The sequence below is a fragment of the Lagenorhynchus albirostris genome, chromosome 13, assembly GCF_949774975.1.
Source record: "Lagenorhynchus albirostris chromosome 13, mLagAlb1.1, whole genome shotgun sequence".
Lineage (NCBI taxonomy): Eukaryota > Metazoa > Chordata > Mammalia > Artiodactyla > Delphinidae > Lagenorhynchus > Lagenorhynchus albirostris.
Window position 1 is genome coordinate 33,097,031 of NC_083107.1, and position 17,770 is coordinate 33,114,800.

Genomic DNA, 17,770 nt, shown 5'->3' on the forward strand with positions numbered 1-17,770 from the left:
TAAACATCTTAAGACATTTAGGTCACTTCAGTGTCTTAATAAGATTTTTTAAAATAATTTTTGTAGCCCCCTAAAAAAGTGGCTAGCCACTGAAAATTTTAACAAGTGGTAGTACAAGCTCTCCAAAGCCATACTCATGATATTTCTAACTCTTTTTCTTTTTTTTTTTTCTTTGCGGTACGCGGGCCTCTCACTGCTGTGGCCTCTCCCATTGTGGAGCACAGGCTGCGGACGTGCAGGCTCAGTGGCCATGGCTCACGGGCCCAGCCGCTCCGCGGCATGTGGGATCCTCCCGGACCGGGGCACGAACCCGTGTCCCCTGCATCGGCAGGCGGACTCTCAACCACTGCGCTACCAGGGAAGCCCTCTAACTCTTAAGATCTGTTTGTACCTCGTAATACTAAGAATTACATATCAAATACAGAAAATGAACAGGACATATTAGATTCTGAAATAGTAAGTTGCTTTCAGTTCTCAACTCAGATTTGAGTATGTGCAACATGAGCAGCAAATAAAAAATACAATGAAAAGTTTAGTACTGCACTGTTAATAATTAAATGACCCACAGCCCCGTATGAATTCTAGTTGGTAAGTCTGCCCACTTCAGGAAGGGAACTAGTTCCTAAAAAACAAACCATTAAACAGACAGGGATAGGTTTTTTAAAATAAAAATGCATACTTCATGACATTTTAAGATTCTCAACATCTTATATCCTTATGTTCTTTCATTATCTGAGAAGTAATTAAAATAACTAATGAAACTGGAATCTAACTAAAAGGACACTGGTTGATGCTAACTCTTATTGGCAACATATATTATATCAGTTCTTGTATCTGAAGTCCCCGAACTGCTAATAAAAATATTTAAAACACAGATCTACAACAAATTGTGTTGCCAATCAGGTTATCATTATCTTGTATAAACCATGAAAATTGGAATCATGTGAGCAGAAGGTTAGATTAATTCTCCATTCTCATTATAAGCACAGGTGTAGCACAAACACCATGTGAAATAACCAATTAAAATGAAAAGAAAAATCTGCTTTTTCATTAACTGCCTTCACTGCATGACCAATTAGAAAATTATTTAATATTAATATTCTGCATATATCAAAAGTAATTTTCATAGTAACTAACATAGGTAAGAGAGCAAAAATGGCTCTTTATCTAGGGTACTATTCAAAATCTGCATTCTCTTGGAGGGAACTCTGATAACTTTTTTTTAAGCCCTTTTAAAAACATAATATATTATGGATATTTATCTAAAAATAGGAAGAGTCTTTTTTAACAGATGAGAAGCCAAGGCTCCGAGAAATTAAGTGACGTATTTGAGGTCACATGTTACCCAGGAGATGTTAATAATTTGCTGAATGACACAGAGCTGGCAAACGGTAGCAAACATCCCTCCCCCCCCACCGACAATGTTCTGACCAGAGCATGGCCACTACTGTGCTACCCATCTAGAATATTCCAGACTAAATAGGTATCTAAACATGAGCTGGCTTTGAGCCAGTCACCACTGGCAACAACCCTACTGTTGAGTCCAAGAATAAGCATGACTGAACATTTCGTAGATTTGGGGATTTTGATGACTGTGCTACTTGTGTGTAAAAACAAAGCAAAGGCTACACATAAGAAGACTCAGTAACTTGAGTTATCTATATTCCAAGCTTGCCTCCTTCACACTCATACGTTCACATTTCCAAAGACCAGTTCATGATAACCATCTCAGGTTTGAATCCATGATTGTTAAATCCATGGGATCGGAAAAATTACACGTCAGGTTTGAAAAGGGCTTTAACCATCACCTAGCTTGGTCATTGACATGAATCCCCTCTCTGATATCCCCACCAGGTAGATGGGTAACCTCTACTGGACTGTTGGGTTTTTTAAAAATTTATTTTATTCAAGTATAGTTGATTTACAATGTTGTGCTAATTTCTGCTGTAGAGCAAAGTGATTCAGTTATACACATATATACAGTCTTTTTCATATTCTTTTCCATTATGGTTTATCACAGGATATTGAATATAGTTCCCTGTGCTATACACTAGGACCTTGTTGTTTATCCATTCTATATGTAATAGTTTGCATCTGCTAACCCCAACCTCCCGCTCCGTCCCTCTGCCACCTCCCCGCCCCCTTGGCCACCACCAGTCTGTTCTCTGTGTGCTGGACTCTCTCATACAGCCCTGGCCACCTCAGCAGAGAGCCCACTCCGTCTACGGACAAGGTAACCCTTAGAAGGCTCTGGCTTACCTGACCTAAAATCTTTTCACCAGGACAACTCCTTTGGGTAATTTAAAGAATTCTAATCTCACTTCTTCAGGATAGCTTTTCAAACATTTAAACTATAGCCACCATGCCGCATAGGCTTCTCCCTTCTTCGCCCTAGGTTAAACACCTGTGATTCTTAACGAGTTATTTCTCGAATGTGAGCTCTAGGATTTTGAGTCCTCTCATCCCTTGGGCCACTCTGCTCAAAATGGCGAGTCTGGCTGTGTACCTCTGCAGGTCTTCAGCGGACAACACTAAATGCAGTTACTCTAGGCCCGCTCTGGTCCCCGTGGAGAGAGCAAACACCTCACCAGAGCTTCTCAGTTAAGGGCCCACAGGTACTAGGTGCTATTTGCTTCTCTTTGGGTGGCAATGACCATTTGTTGTTATTGACAACACAGATGTAGGCCACCTATAGGATTCGTAGATGTAAAAGTGGGAATCCTTGCATTAAATAAAAATTTTAAAACCTTGAAAACCTAAGAACACCTATCACTTTATCCGAACTGCTTGACTACATTAGTAGGTATACATGGAAGTTCTTGCTTTTGCAAACTTTAATTAACAATATTTGTTTCAATATTACGGACATTATCAGTACATGTAGGACATAGTAAACTCTCAGAATGTTACTGAATTATAATTCCTATACTTATATGAAACATATTATTATCTAGGGTCATAGTGGACATCTTTATCTGAAGATAACTGAGTAAACAGCAAAATATTTTATTTTTAAAAACAACATCACCTTTTCAATCCTAAAACCATCCTAACATTTGATTCTCTTTGGTGTATTTTATGATTTTCCTTGACCATCTTAATGTATGCTCTTTGGAATCAGCTATATACAGCAAGACCATGTATTTAGATGGCTTGGGGTGAATTCAGATACAAAAACATTTTCCTTCTGGGCAAAGTAATAAAATGACATTCTTGCTCCTCCCACTATAAGTCAAACAGAGGTCAGTTCCCGCAACCCTGTATCTGTTTAAATAAACTGGTCCAGCTGTTTGTTTCTAAAATGCCCTTTGACCTTGTGTCTCATCCTCCCCGCTTCTGTGACAGAATGCTTTACTTTCCATTGTAGAAGATTCTAAATTATCAAGAATCTTCTAAACACTGAACCAAAAAAGACCTTTGGATTGTATGTAAACTTACATGAACATATTCCCTTCTTATAACACTGTCATTTCAAGAAGCATCAGTAAAATAGTTATTTTAAACTCATATGTATGAATACATAAATATATATTAGAGCTTGAACATAAGAAGAAACAGTGTTTTTTAAGAGAAATAAAAAAGAGAATGACAAAAATTCCAGTTTCAAAGTACAATAAAAAATACATTCTCCAATATCCATAAAATAGTTTAAGATGAAATATACCCATGAAATACACACAATCTTTGGAATTTTCCATATTGACAAGGTCTTTTTAAAAAGCCTGTGCATTTAAAAATGTAAGAGAAAACTTTTACAATTTTACAATTGATGTCCAAACATTATAGCCCTTAAAACTCAGATGTATAATGTCAGGAATACGTGACAACAGGACAGTTTTTCTTACTCATTAAAATAGTTTCACACCTTGGTTTAATAGAATGTAGCTCAAATTTGCCATAGACTGGGCATTTTAAAAGGTAATCCTTTTAGTTAAGTATCCTTTAAGGTTGAGAAACATACTGTTTGCATTTCCATATTTCATTCCAAACATCAAGGTAATATGTTTTTAAAAATCCCATTTTGCTTTGAAAACACAATCTTCTTTTGTGAAGTACTTTTTAAGAACTGGACACCCTGTAGGTGGTAGAAAACTGAATTAGAGAAAGAATTCTTAAATTTCCTTTACTCATAGAATCATGGATTAGAATTTCTTCCTGTGACCAAACTGTCTCCTTTCTCAAAACAAGAAGTTTTACAAAGGAAAGGAAGATAATGGATGGGCTTTAGAGCTTTATTCCATGTCAAAATAAACAGAGATGTATTTCTTTTTACCTAATTATTTGTTTAGGACTCAAGTCCCTTAAAAAAGGGGGAGTGGGAGGTTGAAAGGGGAGCAAAACCTTCAAATATCTGAGACATGGCATCATCTAAAAACTGAATTTTATCATTTGCATTTTTAAAATAGGAATCAGACAAGGAGAATAGGCGATGAATCTTGAGTTATGCTAAAAAGAAATACAGGAAGTTTTGCTCTATTCTTTCTTGTCTTTGCCCCTAGATGTTTATTTATTATTAGATTTTTTTTTTCTCCCATTCTGCTAATTCCACCTATCTCCTTTTATTCTCGGTCTAGATCTGGTAGAACAGCTTTCTAAAGTTGACCTTTGTCCTTTAGTTTATCCTCCACTCCCTGCCCTGGTTCCCTCCCACGAAACTGGATTGTTAAATTTAGTTTTCTCTTTGTGAGAACCAGGAGGGGTGGCCAGATCATAGTGGGCATCCATTAGGACCAAACACCAGGTATATCTGCCCAGTTCCACAGGCAACTTTCCCATGTGGCTTTGCCCTTGGTCTTCCTTGTATGGTTCTCCATAATACTGACCAAAGGAAGGAAAAACTACTTGCTCACTTTCAGAAATGGAATTTTCACCTTTACTCAATTCTACTTCTCCGTGTTTACCACTTACTTAGTCACTGATGATTCAGGGGAGTCCATATTTTGTTACTTTAACATGCCACAGCCAACTCATGGAACCGCATCCAATCAAATAAAAATAAAATTCTGACAAAATGCTGTTGTTGCTAAACAATGACATGACTCTCAGTCATTTTCATAGTGCTTCTTGCCAACTAGGCATAAGTGACCAGCCAGCAGGATGGTAGGTACCCATTTAAGTATGTAGAAATGCCATTTTACAATATGTACCCTCCTTTGCCTAAGAAGCTAAAATTATTAACTATTAAGAAAAGAGTTCATTAAATAACAGGATATGGTAGTAAAAATGCTTTATAAACCTATACTATCCATTAAAGAAAGTATTAATTATAGTCATCTTGATTACTATTTAGGTATACTTAAGAATAATTACATATAGACTTTAATAATAATAAAAATTAATACCATGCATTCTTAAGTACCAATATTAGTACTGGTGATTTCTGCATGCACTATTCTTTATTCAGTTAAACATGAACAACATGCAACTATAATACTTAATTGCTATATAATTCATTTTATTTATATTCATTGCTATAAATATTTTTATAGAATTAAGCCTTGTGAAATATCTTCAAATATAAAATTTCACATTGGAAAGTAGTTGCTGGATTCCAGAGTTTTGCTCTTTCTTTTTCCATGAATTTTCTTGATGTAGCATTTCTTTCAGCTTTATCGCAGTCACTTAAAGAAAATTATATATCCAACATTTTTTTTTAAGTCAGCATTTTCTAATATAAGTTTAAGGCCTGTTTTATAAACAAACGTTTCAGGGAACGAGTTCTAGCTGTCTCCCACATAACACTCTCTTCTTTTAAACAAGAAATCGACTTCAAAATCTTTTGTTGGAATTCTCTATTTTAGATTTACATTTACTTATTGGATTTAATGATCTGTAACTGGCAGACTTCAGGGTCCAAGCCTTCTTCTACGCTCCCTTTCTCTGTGAAGTAAAATTTCATGAAACATGATTTTAAGACGCTCAAGAAAGTTGATTCAATCTCAAGTCAAACCTAATGAAATCATGTTTTTGGCGCTGTCTTCTAGTTTCTCAACCTCCTCCAGGATCTGACAGTTTCAGGACTGCAATACATCATCTGTGTGTCTGAGGCCGGGGGAGGTGACTGAACAGGAGGGGAGAAGGGAAGCATGTGTTTTACTCTCCATCCACTCTAGAAACATAATATCGGAATTTTGCTCAAATCACAAGAAGCCCATCAATCAGAGGTCTGAGAAGGTTCCCCTTCTCTAGAAGTGATAGGTATATTTGGCAAACTACTCTAGAAAAAAATGAAGCTAAGACAGTTGAGGAAGTTAATTATATATAAAATTTCTTGCAAGCAACTAGTGAAAAAAGTCACTAATTAGTTGAGAAATATAATGCAAAGTAAAAACAAAACCCAAGTTTCATTTTGGACTTTATATGTTGAAATAACTTGCAAACACTTCATCACTTGGTTATATATTACAGGAAGTTTTCCTTGAAAGCAAATTGGAAAATGACTTCTTTTTACTCTAAAAAAAATAGAAGCTCAGCTTGCTAAATCCTTTAATCTGAACTGAATTCAAAGCAAGGGCGGCTCCCTTAGTGCAGAGTCTCTAATTCTTTTGCTACCTTCTACATCACTAAAGCCTTAGGCTCTAAACTCAGTAGAATGAATTGTAGGGCTGTCTCACTAGACCCAGCATAAGAAATACCCAGTAGTTATACGTATCTTAAGTATGCATATAAACATAGGTAACCAAATGGCCTTTATAAAATATTTACTTAAATGGGACAATTTGTCAAATTTGATTTTGTATAACCTTGTAAATATTTTTAAAAATGTGGTTTACTTAAAGTATATGAAATTCAAGTGATTATTAGCACAATGGTTAAGCAATAGGATAATCTAGCAAAACCTCCTTTACTAATGAAAAGCTAAAATGGGAATAATAATATCTTCAAAGAATAAATGTGTCTCTGATTTAAGCTGAACCATTATTTCATATAAATTCTCATTTTCCCATATTCACAAAATTCAATAAAATTGCATCTAACTAAACATCCCTTAAACATTACAGAATAAGTATACAGTTATTTAAAACAAATCTTAATGTTCTGCCAATTTCCATTGTAAATAGGATGACCAGATAATTTATCATCTACACTGGGAAAATTTTGAGAGTAGAAAGAACATTATTAATAATTATGCTGGGCAACAGGCATAAACCATGAATGTCCCATGCAATTGAGGTGTATGGGCTACCCTACTGATCAAATATGCACCTATTTTCCCAAACAGAATTTCCCCTCAATAATTGGAATTGACCAGCCCAGCATGCATACTGTGTTAGGTGACCACCCTAGCATGCATACCGTGTTCTAGAATCTCAGCACCATCTTGGAGTAGCTCTCAGCTCTTTCCTTTCTCTAGAATCTCTCCTTTATTTGCCTTCACTAACTAGAAACTTCCAGGCCTGGAGTCTCTACTCGTGCCAAGGGAAGATATCTCAAAATTTAGCTCGATTTTTTCTTTTCACCTGGTCACAGATTAGGTTTGACCTGAATGGAGGCCTGTGTCTATTCCTCAGAATGGTCACTGTAACTTCTGTTTCAATTAGCCATGTTCGAAACCTAAGCTCTATGTAATGTATGTCAATATGTAACCTGTAGGCCCTTACATACAAATGGAACCACTTAAACTAAAAGACAAAATCTCTCAATTGATGCATATGACAAAATCTTTCAAATGAGGACAATAAAACCAACAAAATGACCTCCTCTTGGAACCGGTCAAATCTTTGAAAAATGCTTACGGTCATCGAAGTCACATTGGGGAAAGTTTGGAGAATGTACATTTCACTTCTGAGTTGCCAGCCTTTTCTTTGAACACCATTGCTCATAATTATCACAGTCAAAACACAGGCCACAGGCAGGAAGAGTGAGAGCACTGTCTGGTGGGAAGAGCGTGAGAACTGAGTAGGAAAACTGCCACTTACTGGCTCTGAGATCATAGCAGTATTTAGGTGCTGGAATTGTGATGATCAAGTGAGTGGACGTTTTATGCAAAGTGCTTTGTAAACTGTAAAACCTAAGACAGAGGTTTGCTGGGGATAGTGTCCTTATGATTCTCAAAAATACCTAATGGTACAAAACCTTATATACAAATTCTTATGGCAGCAAAAGATGGAAACAACCCAAATGTCCGTCAACAAACAAACGAATAAAGAAAATGTGCTAGGGCTTCCCTAGTGGCGTAGTGGTTGAGAGTCCGCCTGCCGATGCAGGGGACACGGGTTCGTGCCCCGATCTGGGAAGATCCCACATGCCGTGGAGCGGCTGGACCCGTGAGTCATGGCTGCCGAGCCTGCGTGTCTGGAGCCTGTGCTCCGCAAGGGGAGAGGCCACAACACTGAGAGGCCCGTGTACCGTAAAAAAAAAAAAAAAAAAAAATGTGCTATACCCATAGAATGGAACATTATTCAGCCATCAAGTTTGACACATGCTACAACGTGAATGAAACTTGAAAACATAATGCTAAGTGAAGGAAACCAGTCACAAAAGACCACAGATTTTGTGATCACATTTATGTGACATGTCCAGAATAAACCAATCTATAGAGACCGAAAATAGATGTGTGGTAGAGTTGGGGATGGATGTATGGGGAGGATGCAGGGTTTCTTTCTGAGGTGGTGAAAATGTTCTCAAACTGACTGTGGGGATGGTTGCCCATAACTGTGAATATACTTAAAACCACTGAATTGTACAATTTAAATGAGTGATTTGCGTGGTATGTGAATTATATCTCAGTAAAGCCGTTAAAAATAAATACATAACGGTAGAATGCACAAGACACCAGACCAGGCCCTCCTTGCCTCTAATTAGGGGTGTAATATTGTAAGGCCCTGAGCCTCATCTGTTAAAGGATGCACACAATCTTATCCAGGACTTGGACTCTGTCATTCTATAGCATTGTTTCTAAAATTTTAATCCGTGCTCCTTTTGATAAACTCCAAAATCTCCTATCCCTTAGTTACTTGCTATTTCAAAAGAAATAGCACGACAAAAATCAAAAGTTAATTCCCAAGACGCTTTTTTATACTACATTCGCTCAGAATGATTCTGATCTGCCTTTTCTGGCCACTCTCTCCAGTCCCCATTTGGCCCTGAGGATGGGAATCCCTGCCATAACCCATTGCACTGTCCTTTCTGTAAACAGTCCTGCCAGGTAACTAGCCATGGGAGCTGAGGCCTGACATCTTTGGACACATACAGTTCTTTCCATTAGCTTTTCAACACCTCCTACACCCTACCCTTTCCAAGTACATATGAACTCTGACCCAAACTAGGGATCAAATAAAGTCAACTGTAGCAGATGTTCTAGTGATGCAGGCCAACAAAACCCTTCAACTAGACAACAACCCTCAAAACTACCAGTTTACACTCAAATCAGCATCCTACAGTCGAACATACTGGAAACTTAAAAGATATATATTTTCAATCATAGTGCATTTAATTCCAACCGTCTGCAACATACTATTCTTTTTTTTTCATAAATTTATTTATTTTATTTATTTATTTTTGGCTGCGTTGGGTCTTCATTGCTGCATGTGGGCTTTCTCTAGTTGCAGTGAGCGGGGGCTACTCTTCATTGTGGTGTGCGGGCTTCTCACTGCGGTGGCTTCTCATGTTGAGGAGCATGGGCCCTAGCTGTGCAGGCTTCAGTAGTTGTGGCACGTGGGCTCAGTATTGTGGCTCGCGGGCTCTAGAGCGCAGGCTCAGTAGTTGTGGCACATGGGCTTAGTTGCTCTGTGGCAGGTGGGATCTTCCTGGACCAGGGCTCCAACCCATGTCTCCTGCACTGGCAGGGGGATTCTTAACCACTGTGCCACCAGGGAAGCCCCAATATACTATTCTTGAAAAATAGTGACCAAAACAGTAGTAAGCCAGATGTCTCCCATGACAGGAAATACGTTTTTGACCTAAGTTACATTTAGAATCCAAGACCAATAATTCCCACAGGCCTGAAAGAGTTAATGTATTTGCAAAAGGAAGTACTTTTTCCCTTCTTCAGTGATGGGATCTAATCTTGTGGCCCTTTAACCACATTGGTTAAGAGGGTAAAAGGAAAAAGGAGCTCTCAAGGGTGGGAAGAGATTAAGGTTTTTTGTTTATTTGTTATTGTTCGGGTGTCAAGAGCCCCATAGAGTTAATTATTTCCCATATTAATGGGTCAGGCTTAAAGGCCTCATAAGAATGGAGATAAAATAAGGAGGAGAATATCAAAGGCTATGAGGGCATGTAACGGGACAGCCCTGCATTTGCCAAACATCCATGTTGTTGGCGGGTTTTTTTGTTTGTTTTTTGCTCCTTCATTTTATTTTATTTTTTAAAACATCTTTATTGGAGTATAATTGCTTTACAATGGTGTGTTAGTTTCTGCTGTATAACAAAGTGAATCAGCTATACATATACATATATCCCCATATCCCCTCCCTCTTGCGTCTCCCTCCCACCCTCCCTATCCCACCCCTCTAGGTGGTCACAAAGCACCGAGCTGATCTCCCTGTGCTCTGCGGCTGCTTCCCACTAGCTATCTATTTTACATTTGGTAGTGTATATATGTCCATGTGTTGGCGTGTTTTTGTTGTTATTTTTTTAAATGCTCTCTTTCCCCTTAAAAATTAACAAAAGAAACACAACAAAAACCTGATAATCTACACAAAGTTCCAGGCATTCACACATTGGAGCCACGCAGATCCAAGACATTTGCCCTCAGAAACACTCCCTCCCCACGCACCCCTGGCTCCTCTCCATTTTTGAGAAACTTGTCTTATTCAACAAGGAGGCAACATTTGCCCCACTTTTTACTATTTCAGGCTGCCTCTTTAATCACTCAGAAATGCTGTTTGTTTTAAGTAGGTGCAGCCTGAAGCCAGAGGGTGATGTAAGTGCGAGGGGAGAGGGGGGTCTCTGTGGGCACAGCTCCTGTGCCCCAGTGCTCAATGGTTAATCACCCAACACCAGCCCGAGCAACTGTTGACACAAAATAGGTGGAGATCAGGTCTGTGCAAGCAGAAAATACCAGAAAGGCAAACTATATGTAAACACACTTAAGACAGATTTGACAAGAATAGACCTCAACCTGACTTGCTAGGAAACTCCTCAAGCCGAAAACCTCAATGTTCTTCTCCGCTGAGGCTGTTTCCCCTGACAAAGTTTCCTTTGAGAAGAAAAAGAGTAACATTTTCAAAACTAAAATGAGTTTACAGAAGTCAGCGGAGACATGTGTCCCCTTGATGCACATAGTGTGAGCTTCGAATGTGCTCCTACATGCAGAAGTTATGTAATATAATACAGTTCTTGCAGGTACCCCTGGAGCACAGCCAAATGAGAGAGAAGAGAGAGAGAGAGAGAAAGAGAGAGAGAGAGAGAGAGAGAGAGAGAGAGAGAGAAGGAGGGAGGGAGAGGGAGGGAGAGAGGAAAAAACCAGCATGTGCAAACAACCAGAATTCAAAAAGCTATTTCTCCTGACCTATAAAACTCATGCAAAGGAGCAAATGGATAATGCTTAAACAGTCTTTTAATCTTATCTAACTGACACCTGACAACCCATTACTTATAGATTGTTAACGCACCAGCTAAAAAGTTTGTCATGTACAAAATTACTAGAGAAAAAGATTGAATGCCTGAGGAAAAAACAAATTTTGCTGAACAATAACTTCAGAAATTCCGAGCCTATTATCTGTCATGCCCTTCACAGACTCAGAGCGCACCGCTAAAAACAACTGATTTATCTTTATTATGAATCCGAAAGTGACAGCACACATGTTTTTCAGGTCTTGCGATAATGTTTTATTTCATCTAGCTTTTATTTTACAGGGCTTTGATTTGCTTATTTAAGATGAAGAAAAGTAACAACTTTGTAATGAAATGTCCGGTTTGTCTCTTTATCAAAGGCCCTGTTGTGTGTGGGTTTTTTTCACCCCCCCTCCCCGGCTTCTCATGTAAAATGGGGATCATAATCAGCTTCAGAACATTCACCTTGCTTCAGTTCACGTTTTTACACCGTCTAGAATATCAGGGCTAGAAGAGGCTTATTACGCTGCCACCAATTCCTCAGCCCTCCCCTTCCATTTAAGGCAGAGGAAACTGTTGCCCATGGAGACAAAGTGAGTTGATCAAGGACACACATCTACTTGGTGAGGAGTGGGGACGACAGATGATATGTTTGGACTCCAAACATTCTTTCCCCTGCGTATTCCCTCCCCTCACTCGCACTGTGTAAATTGTGTGCTGTCGTGAGGCTCACAGAGGAATCTGTTCCTCAGCCACCTGTGGATGCCGGGGCTTTCCCCCCTCGATTGGGGTGCCTCTCAGCCCCTCACTTCCCACACTCTCCTCAGGGGAGTCAGCTCCTGCTCTGCCGGCTGGGTGACACCCGGGGAGTTCTTTCCATTTCTCTGATCAGACACTGAAAACAACAAATCTGCTTAATTAGGACTTGCACCAAGTCCTGCTGACCTCCACACCATGTTCAAAGTCAAGCACGAAGCCACTGGTTTTACTGCCTTGAAAGGGATATTCAGGAACACTGGGCTCATGATGGAATCAGTCTCCCAACTCACTCATCTCTGCACCTCGCTGGAACCCCAACCTGGTCCTGAAAGTATCTTCAGGTTGTAACAACTCTCAGCTTCAGACCTCACACTCTTGTCCTCAAAAGCTCAGAGACTGTCTTTGAATGTTGGCTGGAGGAGAAACAGCAGTTACACAAAACAGTATCTGGACTTTCTAATCCATCTTCCTCCAACCCACCCCTTCCTGTTTCTCTTCTCACCTAGACTCAGGGTCCCCTGGTGGAAGGGGCAGGGTTTTTCCATCCGGCACAGTGGTCCAACACCTACCCTTCCGTGAGGACTTCCCATGTTTCCCAGTATTACCCATGTGATTGAACACAGTGGGGGGAAAAACCTCTGAGTAAACTTAGCGAGTAGAACTTACAACAAAGTGTATTTCACAGCCTGCAGAGTCATTTTCAAAGGCGATTGTTTGCTGGGAATTTTTAAAAAATCTGCAGACAAAAGCAGCGTCTCCTTTGAATTCCTACGACTCTCTGACATGACAATACCTGAAGTTTTCAAAACTCACAGCTCTTTTCCCTGCAAGCTATTTGCTCAGCTTCCCTAAATAATACCCTGCGTGCCTGGTACCTTGCCAGCTCTGTCTCAGGCAATATGCAAGCTAAACACTTTTTGACTGATTTCAATATTTTCTCATGAGCAACTAGACAGTATTTTATCTAGTGAATATTACTGACTGCTCTAATCTAAGCCCAGAGTAAGGGCCTGTAAAGGTAATATTATTAGAGTTGACACTCAAGGTAAAAAGCATAGCAATTAACTGTGGCCTGGAGAAAAACAACCCATTCTGAAAGGTGCTGGAGAGCTGTTCTATTTATATTTCTCCTTCTCTTCCTTCTTTTAAAAATACTGCACCTGTTACTCCATTGATCAGCTAGGAAGTCTACCTTAAATGTAGGTTACACTTAAATTCTCAAGGGAAGAAGTTAAACCACCTGCTTAATAAAATTACCTCTTGTGTGTGAAGTGGTTCCATCCCTAGGTGATTCCTAGGCAAGGAAAATCACTATACACCCTGCACTTTCATTTTGTAGTTGAATAGGAAACAAATGACCCAGGACTCCTTGCTTGGTGCACTGTTTTTTCTTTTTACATCTGTTTTCCTTGCTTTTGTGTCATGCCTCTGTTTAGTTTTATTGACAAAACAATCTGTGCCTAATGTTTAAACAACATCTGTAAAATGTATTATTAAATTATGTTGGAAGAAAAAGCAGAGCCATTCTATGAAACCCCATGACCCCCTATTGATTTTTAGATCTCAGAAGTTGAAAGGATAATTTGTGAATGTTTTAACATTTACATCTACACAGGTACCTATATTTATAGAATCTTTGATTACTTATAAAAGTATTTGCTACATTGTTACCATAACTCAGAAAGAAACTTGACCTTTTACAGTTGAATCTGTTTATTATAACAAGGGTGATCTTTTTTTTTTTTTTTTAAATAAGTTTACATTTTTACCCGCCAGGGGCAGAAATCTCCAAGGATGACATACTTTTTCCCCCCACTGGTAATAAATGGGAAGTGATGGCTGAATGCTTTGCAGTTTTGAAGGTAATAAATGACGAAACTAGGAAAATCCGGTATATGTACTAAATCTGAGAACTTTAAGGGCTACGATGGTTCTGGAAAGTGTCACTGCGGAGGTTCGGATGCACCCTGGAATTTTATGCACCCTATTGATGGGGAGTGACTTTTCTGACTACATACATACTGTATTTCACATAAACTATGTATTTTGCACCTAAGACCCATGGCCTTCTCAGAGAGGGTAAAGAAGTAATCATGGAACATTAGGTCTTAATGGGAAAGTGTGTGGATGAGAAGGGGTAAACCAAGAAACTAACATTTATTCAGTACACCCTAGGCTAGACCTCTGCTGGGGCAGAATGTGTCTGAGGCAGCCAGCAAGAAAGATACAATGCAGGCACAAGGTTTCATCACATGGAATTCCCAAGTCTGCAACATGGCTGTGAAAACATATAAGGGAGTTTTATTTGACCATTCTACACTCATATTTTCAATATAAAAGAATAAAGTTGGTGTATTCGGGACAGAAAAGAACCCAGTATTGACTTTGTGTGTGTGTGAGTGCGCTCTTTCTTCAAAGTTCTACCTACATATGAAAAGACCCGCCTAACCATCTATCTTAAAATTTAAGAAGTTTCCACTTAAATGACATTCAACACGTTAGTAATATTTTTGCACTGATGTAACAGAAGTATTTATCACAACCACCACAACAATGAAAACACAAAAAGACAAAAGCACCAAATGCTATTATTTATCACTTTGGGCTCAAATCGTAATTGGGAGTGAGGGAAGAAAGGAAGAAGAATACATACATTTATGACACATATTGTATTTCAAAATTTATTATGCTTTAAGTCACAGTCTACCATGGCATGCTAGACTGAAATATTTAGGCAATTAGTTATGGAGGTTGATTTTTAAAAACATGCAGTTACCTCAAATACTTGGATAATTTAGGTAAAATATTTTTACCCAAATTATTTGCCTAATTGCCTCAATTCTCAAAAAATGTGCTGGCATAGACTTGTCCTACGTGTCTAATCTAATAAATGTCACATTCCCTCCCAGAACCCAATTCCTACAAGTACTAATACCAACCGTTTTAAGAATACTCCTCTGTTTCTACTGACAAGTAGACCAAGTATGAGTTAGAGCAGTTATTTCTTTTAATCCAAGTTTTCTCTTAATTAATCAAATCTGTCTTGTTGTTTTACATTTAAATTCTCCCTGTGATCCCCTCTCCCCGCCAAATCCCATCTGCTTTGTCCTTAGTCAGCCAAGGCAAGTAGTATATATTACTTACGTCAATTAAAGACGCATAAAATTAGTTCAGCGCTGGAATGAAAGAATGTTACAACGCACCAAACTTTTCTCATCTCATTTTTCTGTCAAAACCTAACTTCAAGCTGCATCGGCCAGGGTTTCTATGACAAGCTAACAACTGACATGAGTTTATATTTTTCACTTTCATATTGTGTATTTCAATACATTATGTTACTGCCAGTAATTATGAGTGATCTACACCCAACCCGCCCTTCAGCATTTATTAAATCTCTTCAACAGTGACTCATAGTTCATACAGAATGTACATGTGTGTTAACGAGTCTTTAAAAATCCAAAAAGGAAGAAACACATTTTAAATGTTGTGTCTAAATGAAGTGAAGGGGAAATGCTAAAATACTCATGAAGTGTTTTTGTTGTTGTTGTTGTTTTAATTATTATTTCCAGAATGAAGTAACTTGCGCTCGATGCTCAATACTGGAAAAATATTTACAGGCTGTCAAAAAGACTCTGTGTAATGTTTTTATTACAATAAAGAAAAATGAAAACCACTTGGTAGTTGTGCTTTTTATCTCCAAGTCTTCCATCTTTAAGATTTGCTCACATCTTGGGTTTCAATACAGTACCGTATGGGTTTCCCCATTTTTCCAACGTATTTCCAACTCAAAGCCCAAAGAAAAAGAAATCTATTATCAGCTCCTTAAAAGGTGAAGGTCTGGATGAAAATTAATATACCGCTAAGAACTCAAATCAAATGTGGGAATGTCATTATTCACCGAACTTAAGAGAAACAATTTCTATTACAACTTTTAGTTACTGGAGGGTAACTCTCTACCACAAATAAATTCGTTGCAGAGTTGAAACAGTTGCCAAATGCTCGGCAATGAAGTGCGAGCATAGGTCACTTCTAATTCCATACACAGAAGCGAGAGCACATGAACACTACACGGTGCCAGGTGAGCACAGAATTGGGTTTACATCCCACGTAATGAGTAAAAGTGATTTTCAAGTTATGTGCCTGTGCAGAATTGAGTATCAGTGTGAAGTTTAGGGCAAAGTCTGCATCTATGTTGAAAAATTATTATCTGGCGTGTATTTTTTTTAAGTCCTTTTATTCCCTCCTCTTAATTGCAACACCGAGGCAGTCTGATTGTGATCACTGTGCACAGAATCTAGGAAACGACAGTTGCATCCAGCTTGGTGTCACAGGAATGCCTGCCTGGCCGGGCAGCCACAGGAAATATCCCATCATGTCTTCTACCTGTGGCAAGCGGCTTGTATTGGAATCTGTTCTCTGGTAACAATGTTTGTGGGTGGAGCTCTCTAGCAGATCACCTGAATGGCAGCCCATTGCCTTCCTAAATGTTTAGGAATTTAGGTGTGCCTTCAAAATGGATGGTCTGCTCTATAATATCGTCCAGAACAATTTGGAAGACAAAGTTCAATTATATAGTATCCAGGGTCTTGAAAATTAAGATACAGCCGCAGGTACAAACAGGCAAACAGAAAAACCTCAGCAGCTACACGACTCCTAGTAACACACTCAGGTGTAGTATGTCTTCCGTTGGTTCCTTATCCACTCGACTAAAAGGGCTGCAAAAACCGATCTCCCAAGGCTGCCGTAAGGTCATAGAAATTGATAACCCTTACAAGCAATGCTTATGTGAGTCTGTCTGTGTCTTGAAGATAGTGCACTTTGTAAATTAATCCTCCAAAGGCAAATATATTGTAAGTAGCTTGTTATCTCTAAAATACTAAATCGAAGAATACATGGGATTATATTGACAGAAATTACATTTTCTGTAATGGGGCTTAATATATCTGAAATCTCTCCCAAAGGCTCCCAGACTCTCTAACAGAGAAGGGTCTGTTAATGTAGGTGCAATGGACATCAAGAACAAATTTATTCACCAAAATGGATTAGGCCATGTAATCAGAGATTCTGTAATATTAATCTTTGACACTTATTGAAAAGAAAGAAATACTTCTGTCTGCAAACTGGCATTCTCAGTTCTCATCTTTCCCCAACCAGGCTTTGGGCCTTTTCTGGATTTTACTTCAAAGAGGATACGGTTTCCCCATCATAAACACTAATCTAAAAATATTAGGACAATTAATTAGACACTTAGTTTTAGAGGAGGTTGGATTTTGATACCCTTCACATATGACACTAGCTCTGGGTGACTGTGTGAACGTGGCTTTCAGCGCACTCACAAAGGGTAATAAATAATACTTCCTCAAAGGCTCCTTGCCACACCGCTGTACATTAAGTCAGAATATTGTTGGCTGCTACTTGGTACCTAATCTCAGCTTTCCCCCAAATCAGGAGTCCACACATTTATTTAGAAACAGTATTGCACAGCTCTGAGATACATCAAGTTTTGAACAGC

The 17,770-nt window shown here is 38.7% G+C and overlaps 1 protein-coding gene across 9 annotated transcripts in view; it reads right to left on the reverse strand.

Moving 5' to 3' along the window:
* The window catches only part of MEIS1 (Meis homeobox 1), a 135,369-nt gene that overhangs the window by 4,994 nt on the left and 112,605 nt on the right, over nucleotides 1–17,770 (reverse strand). The window contains exon 10 of one of the 9 annotated variants that reach the window (XM_060168542.1): nucleotides 16,046–16,095. The exons of the other annotated variants lie outside the window; for them this stretch is intronic. Coding sequence (XP_060024525.1) covers nucleotide 16,095 — 1 coding nt within the window. The 3' untranslated portion in view covers nucleotides 16,046–16,094. Of the gene's footprint in view, nucleotides 1–16,045; nucleotides 16,096–17,770 lie in introns of those variants that run through there. 9 annotated transcript variants of the gene reach the window in all.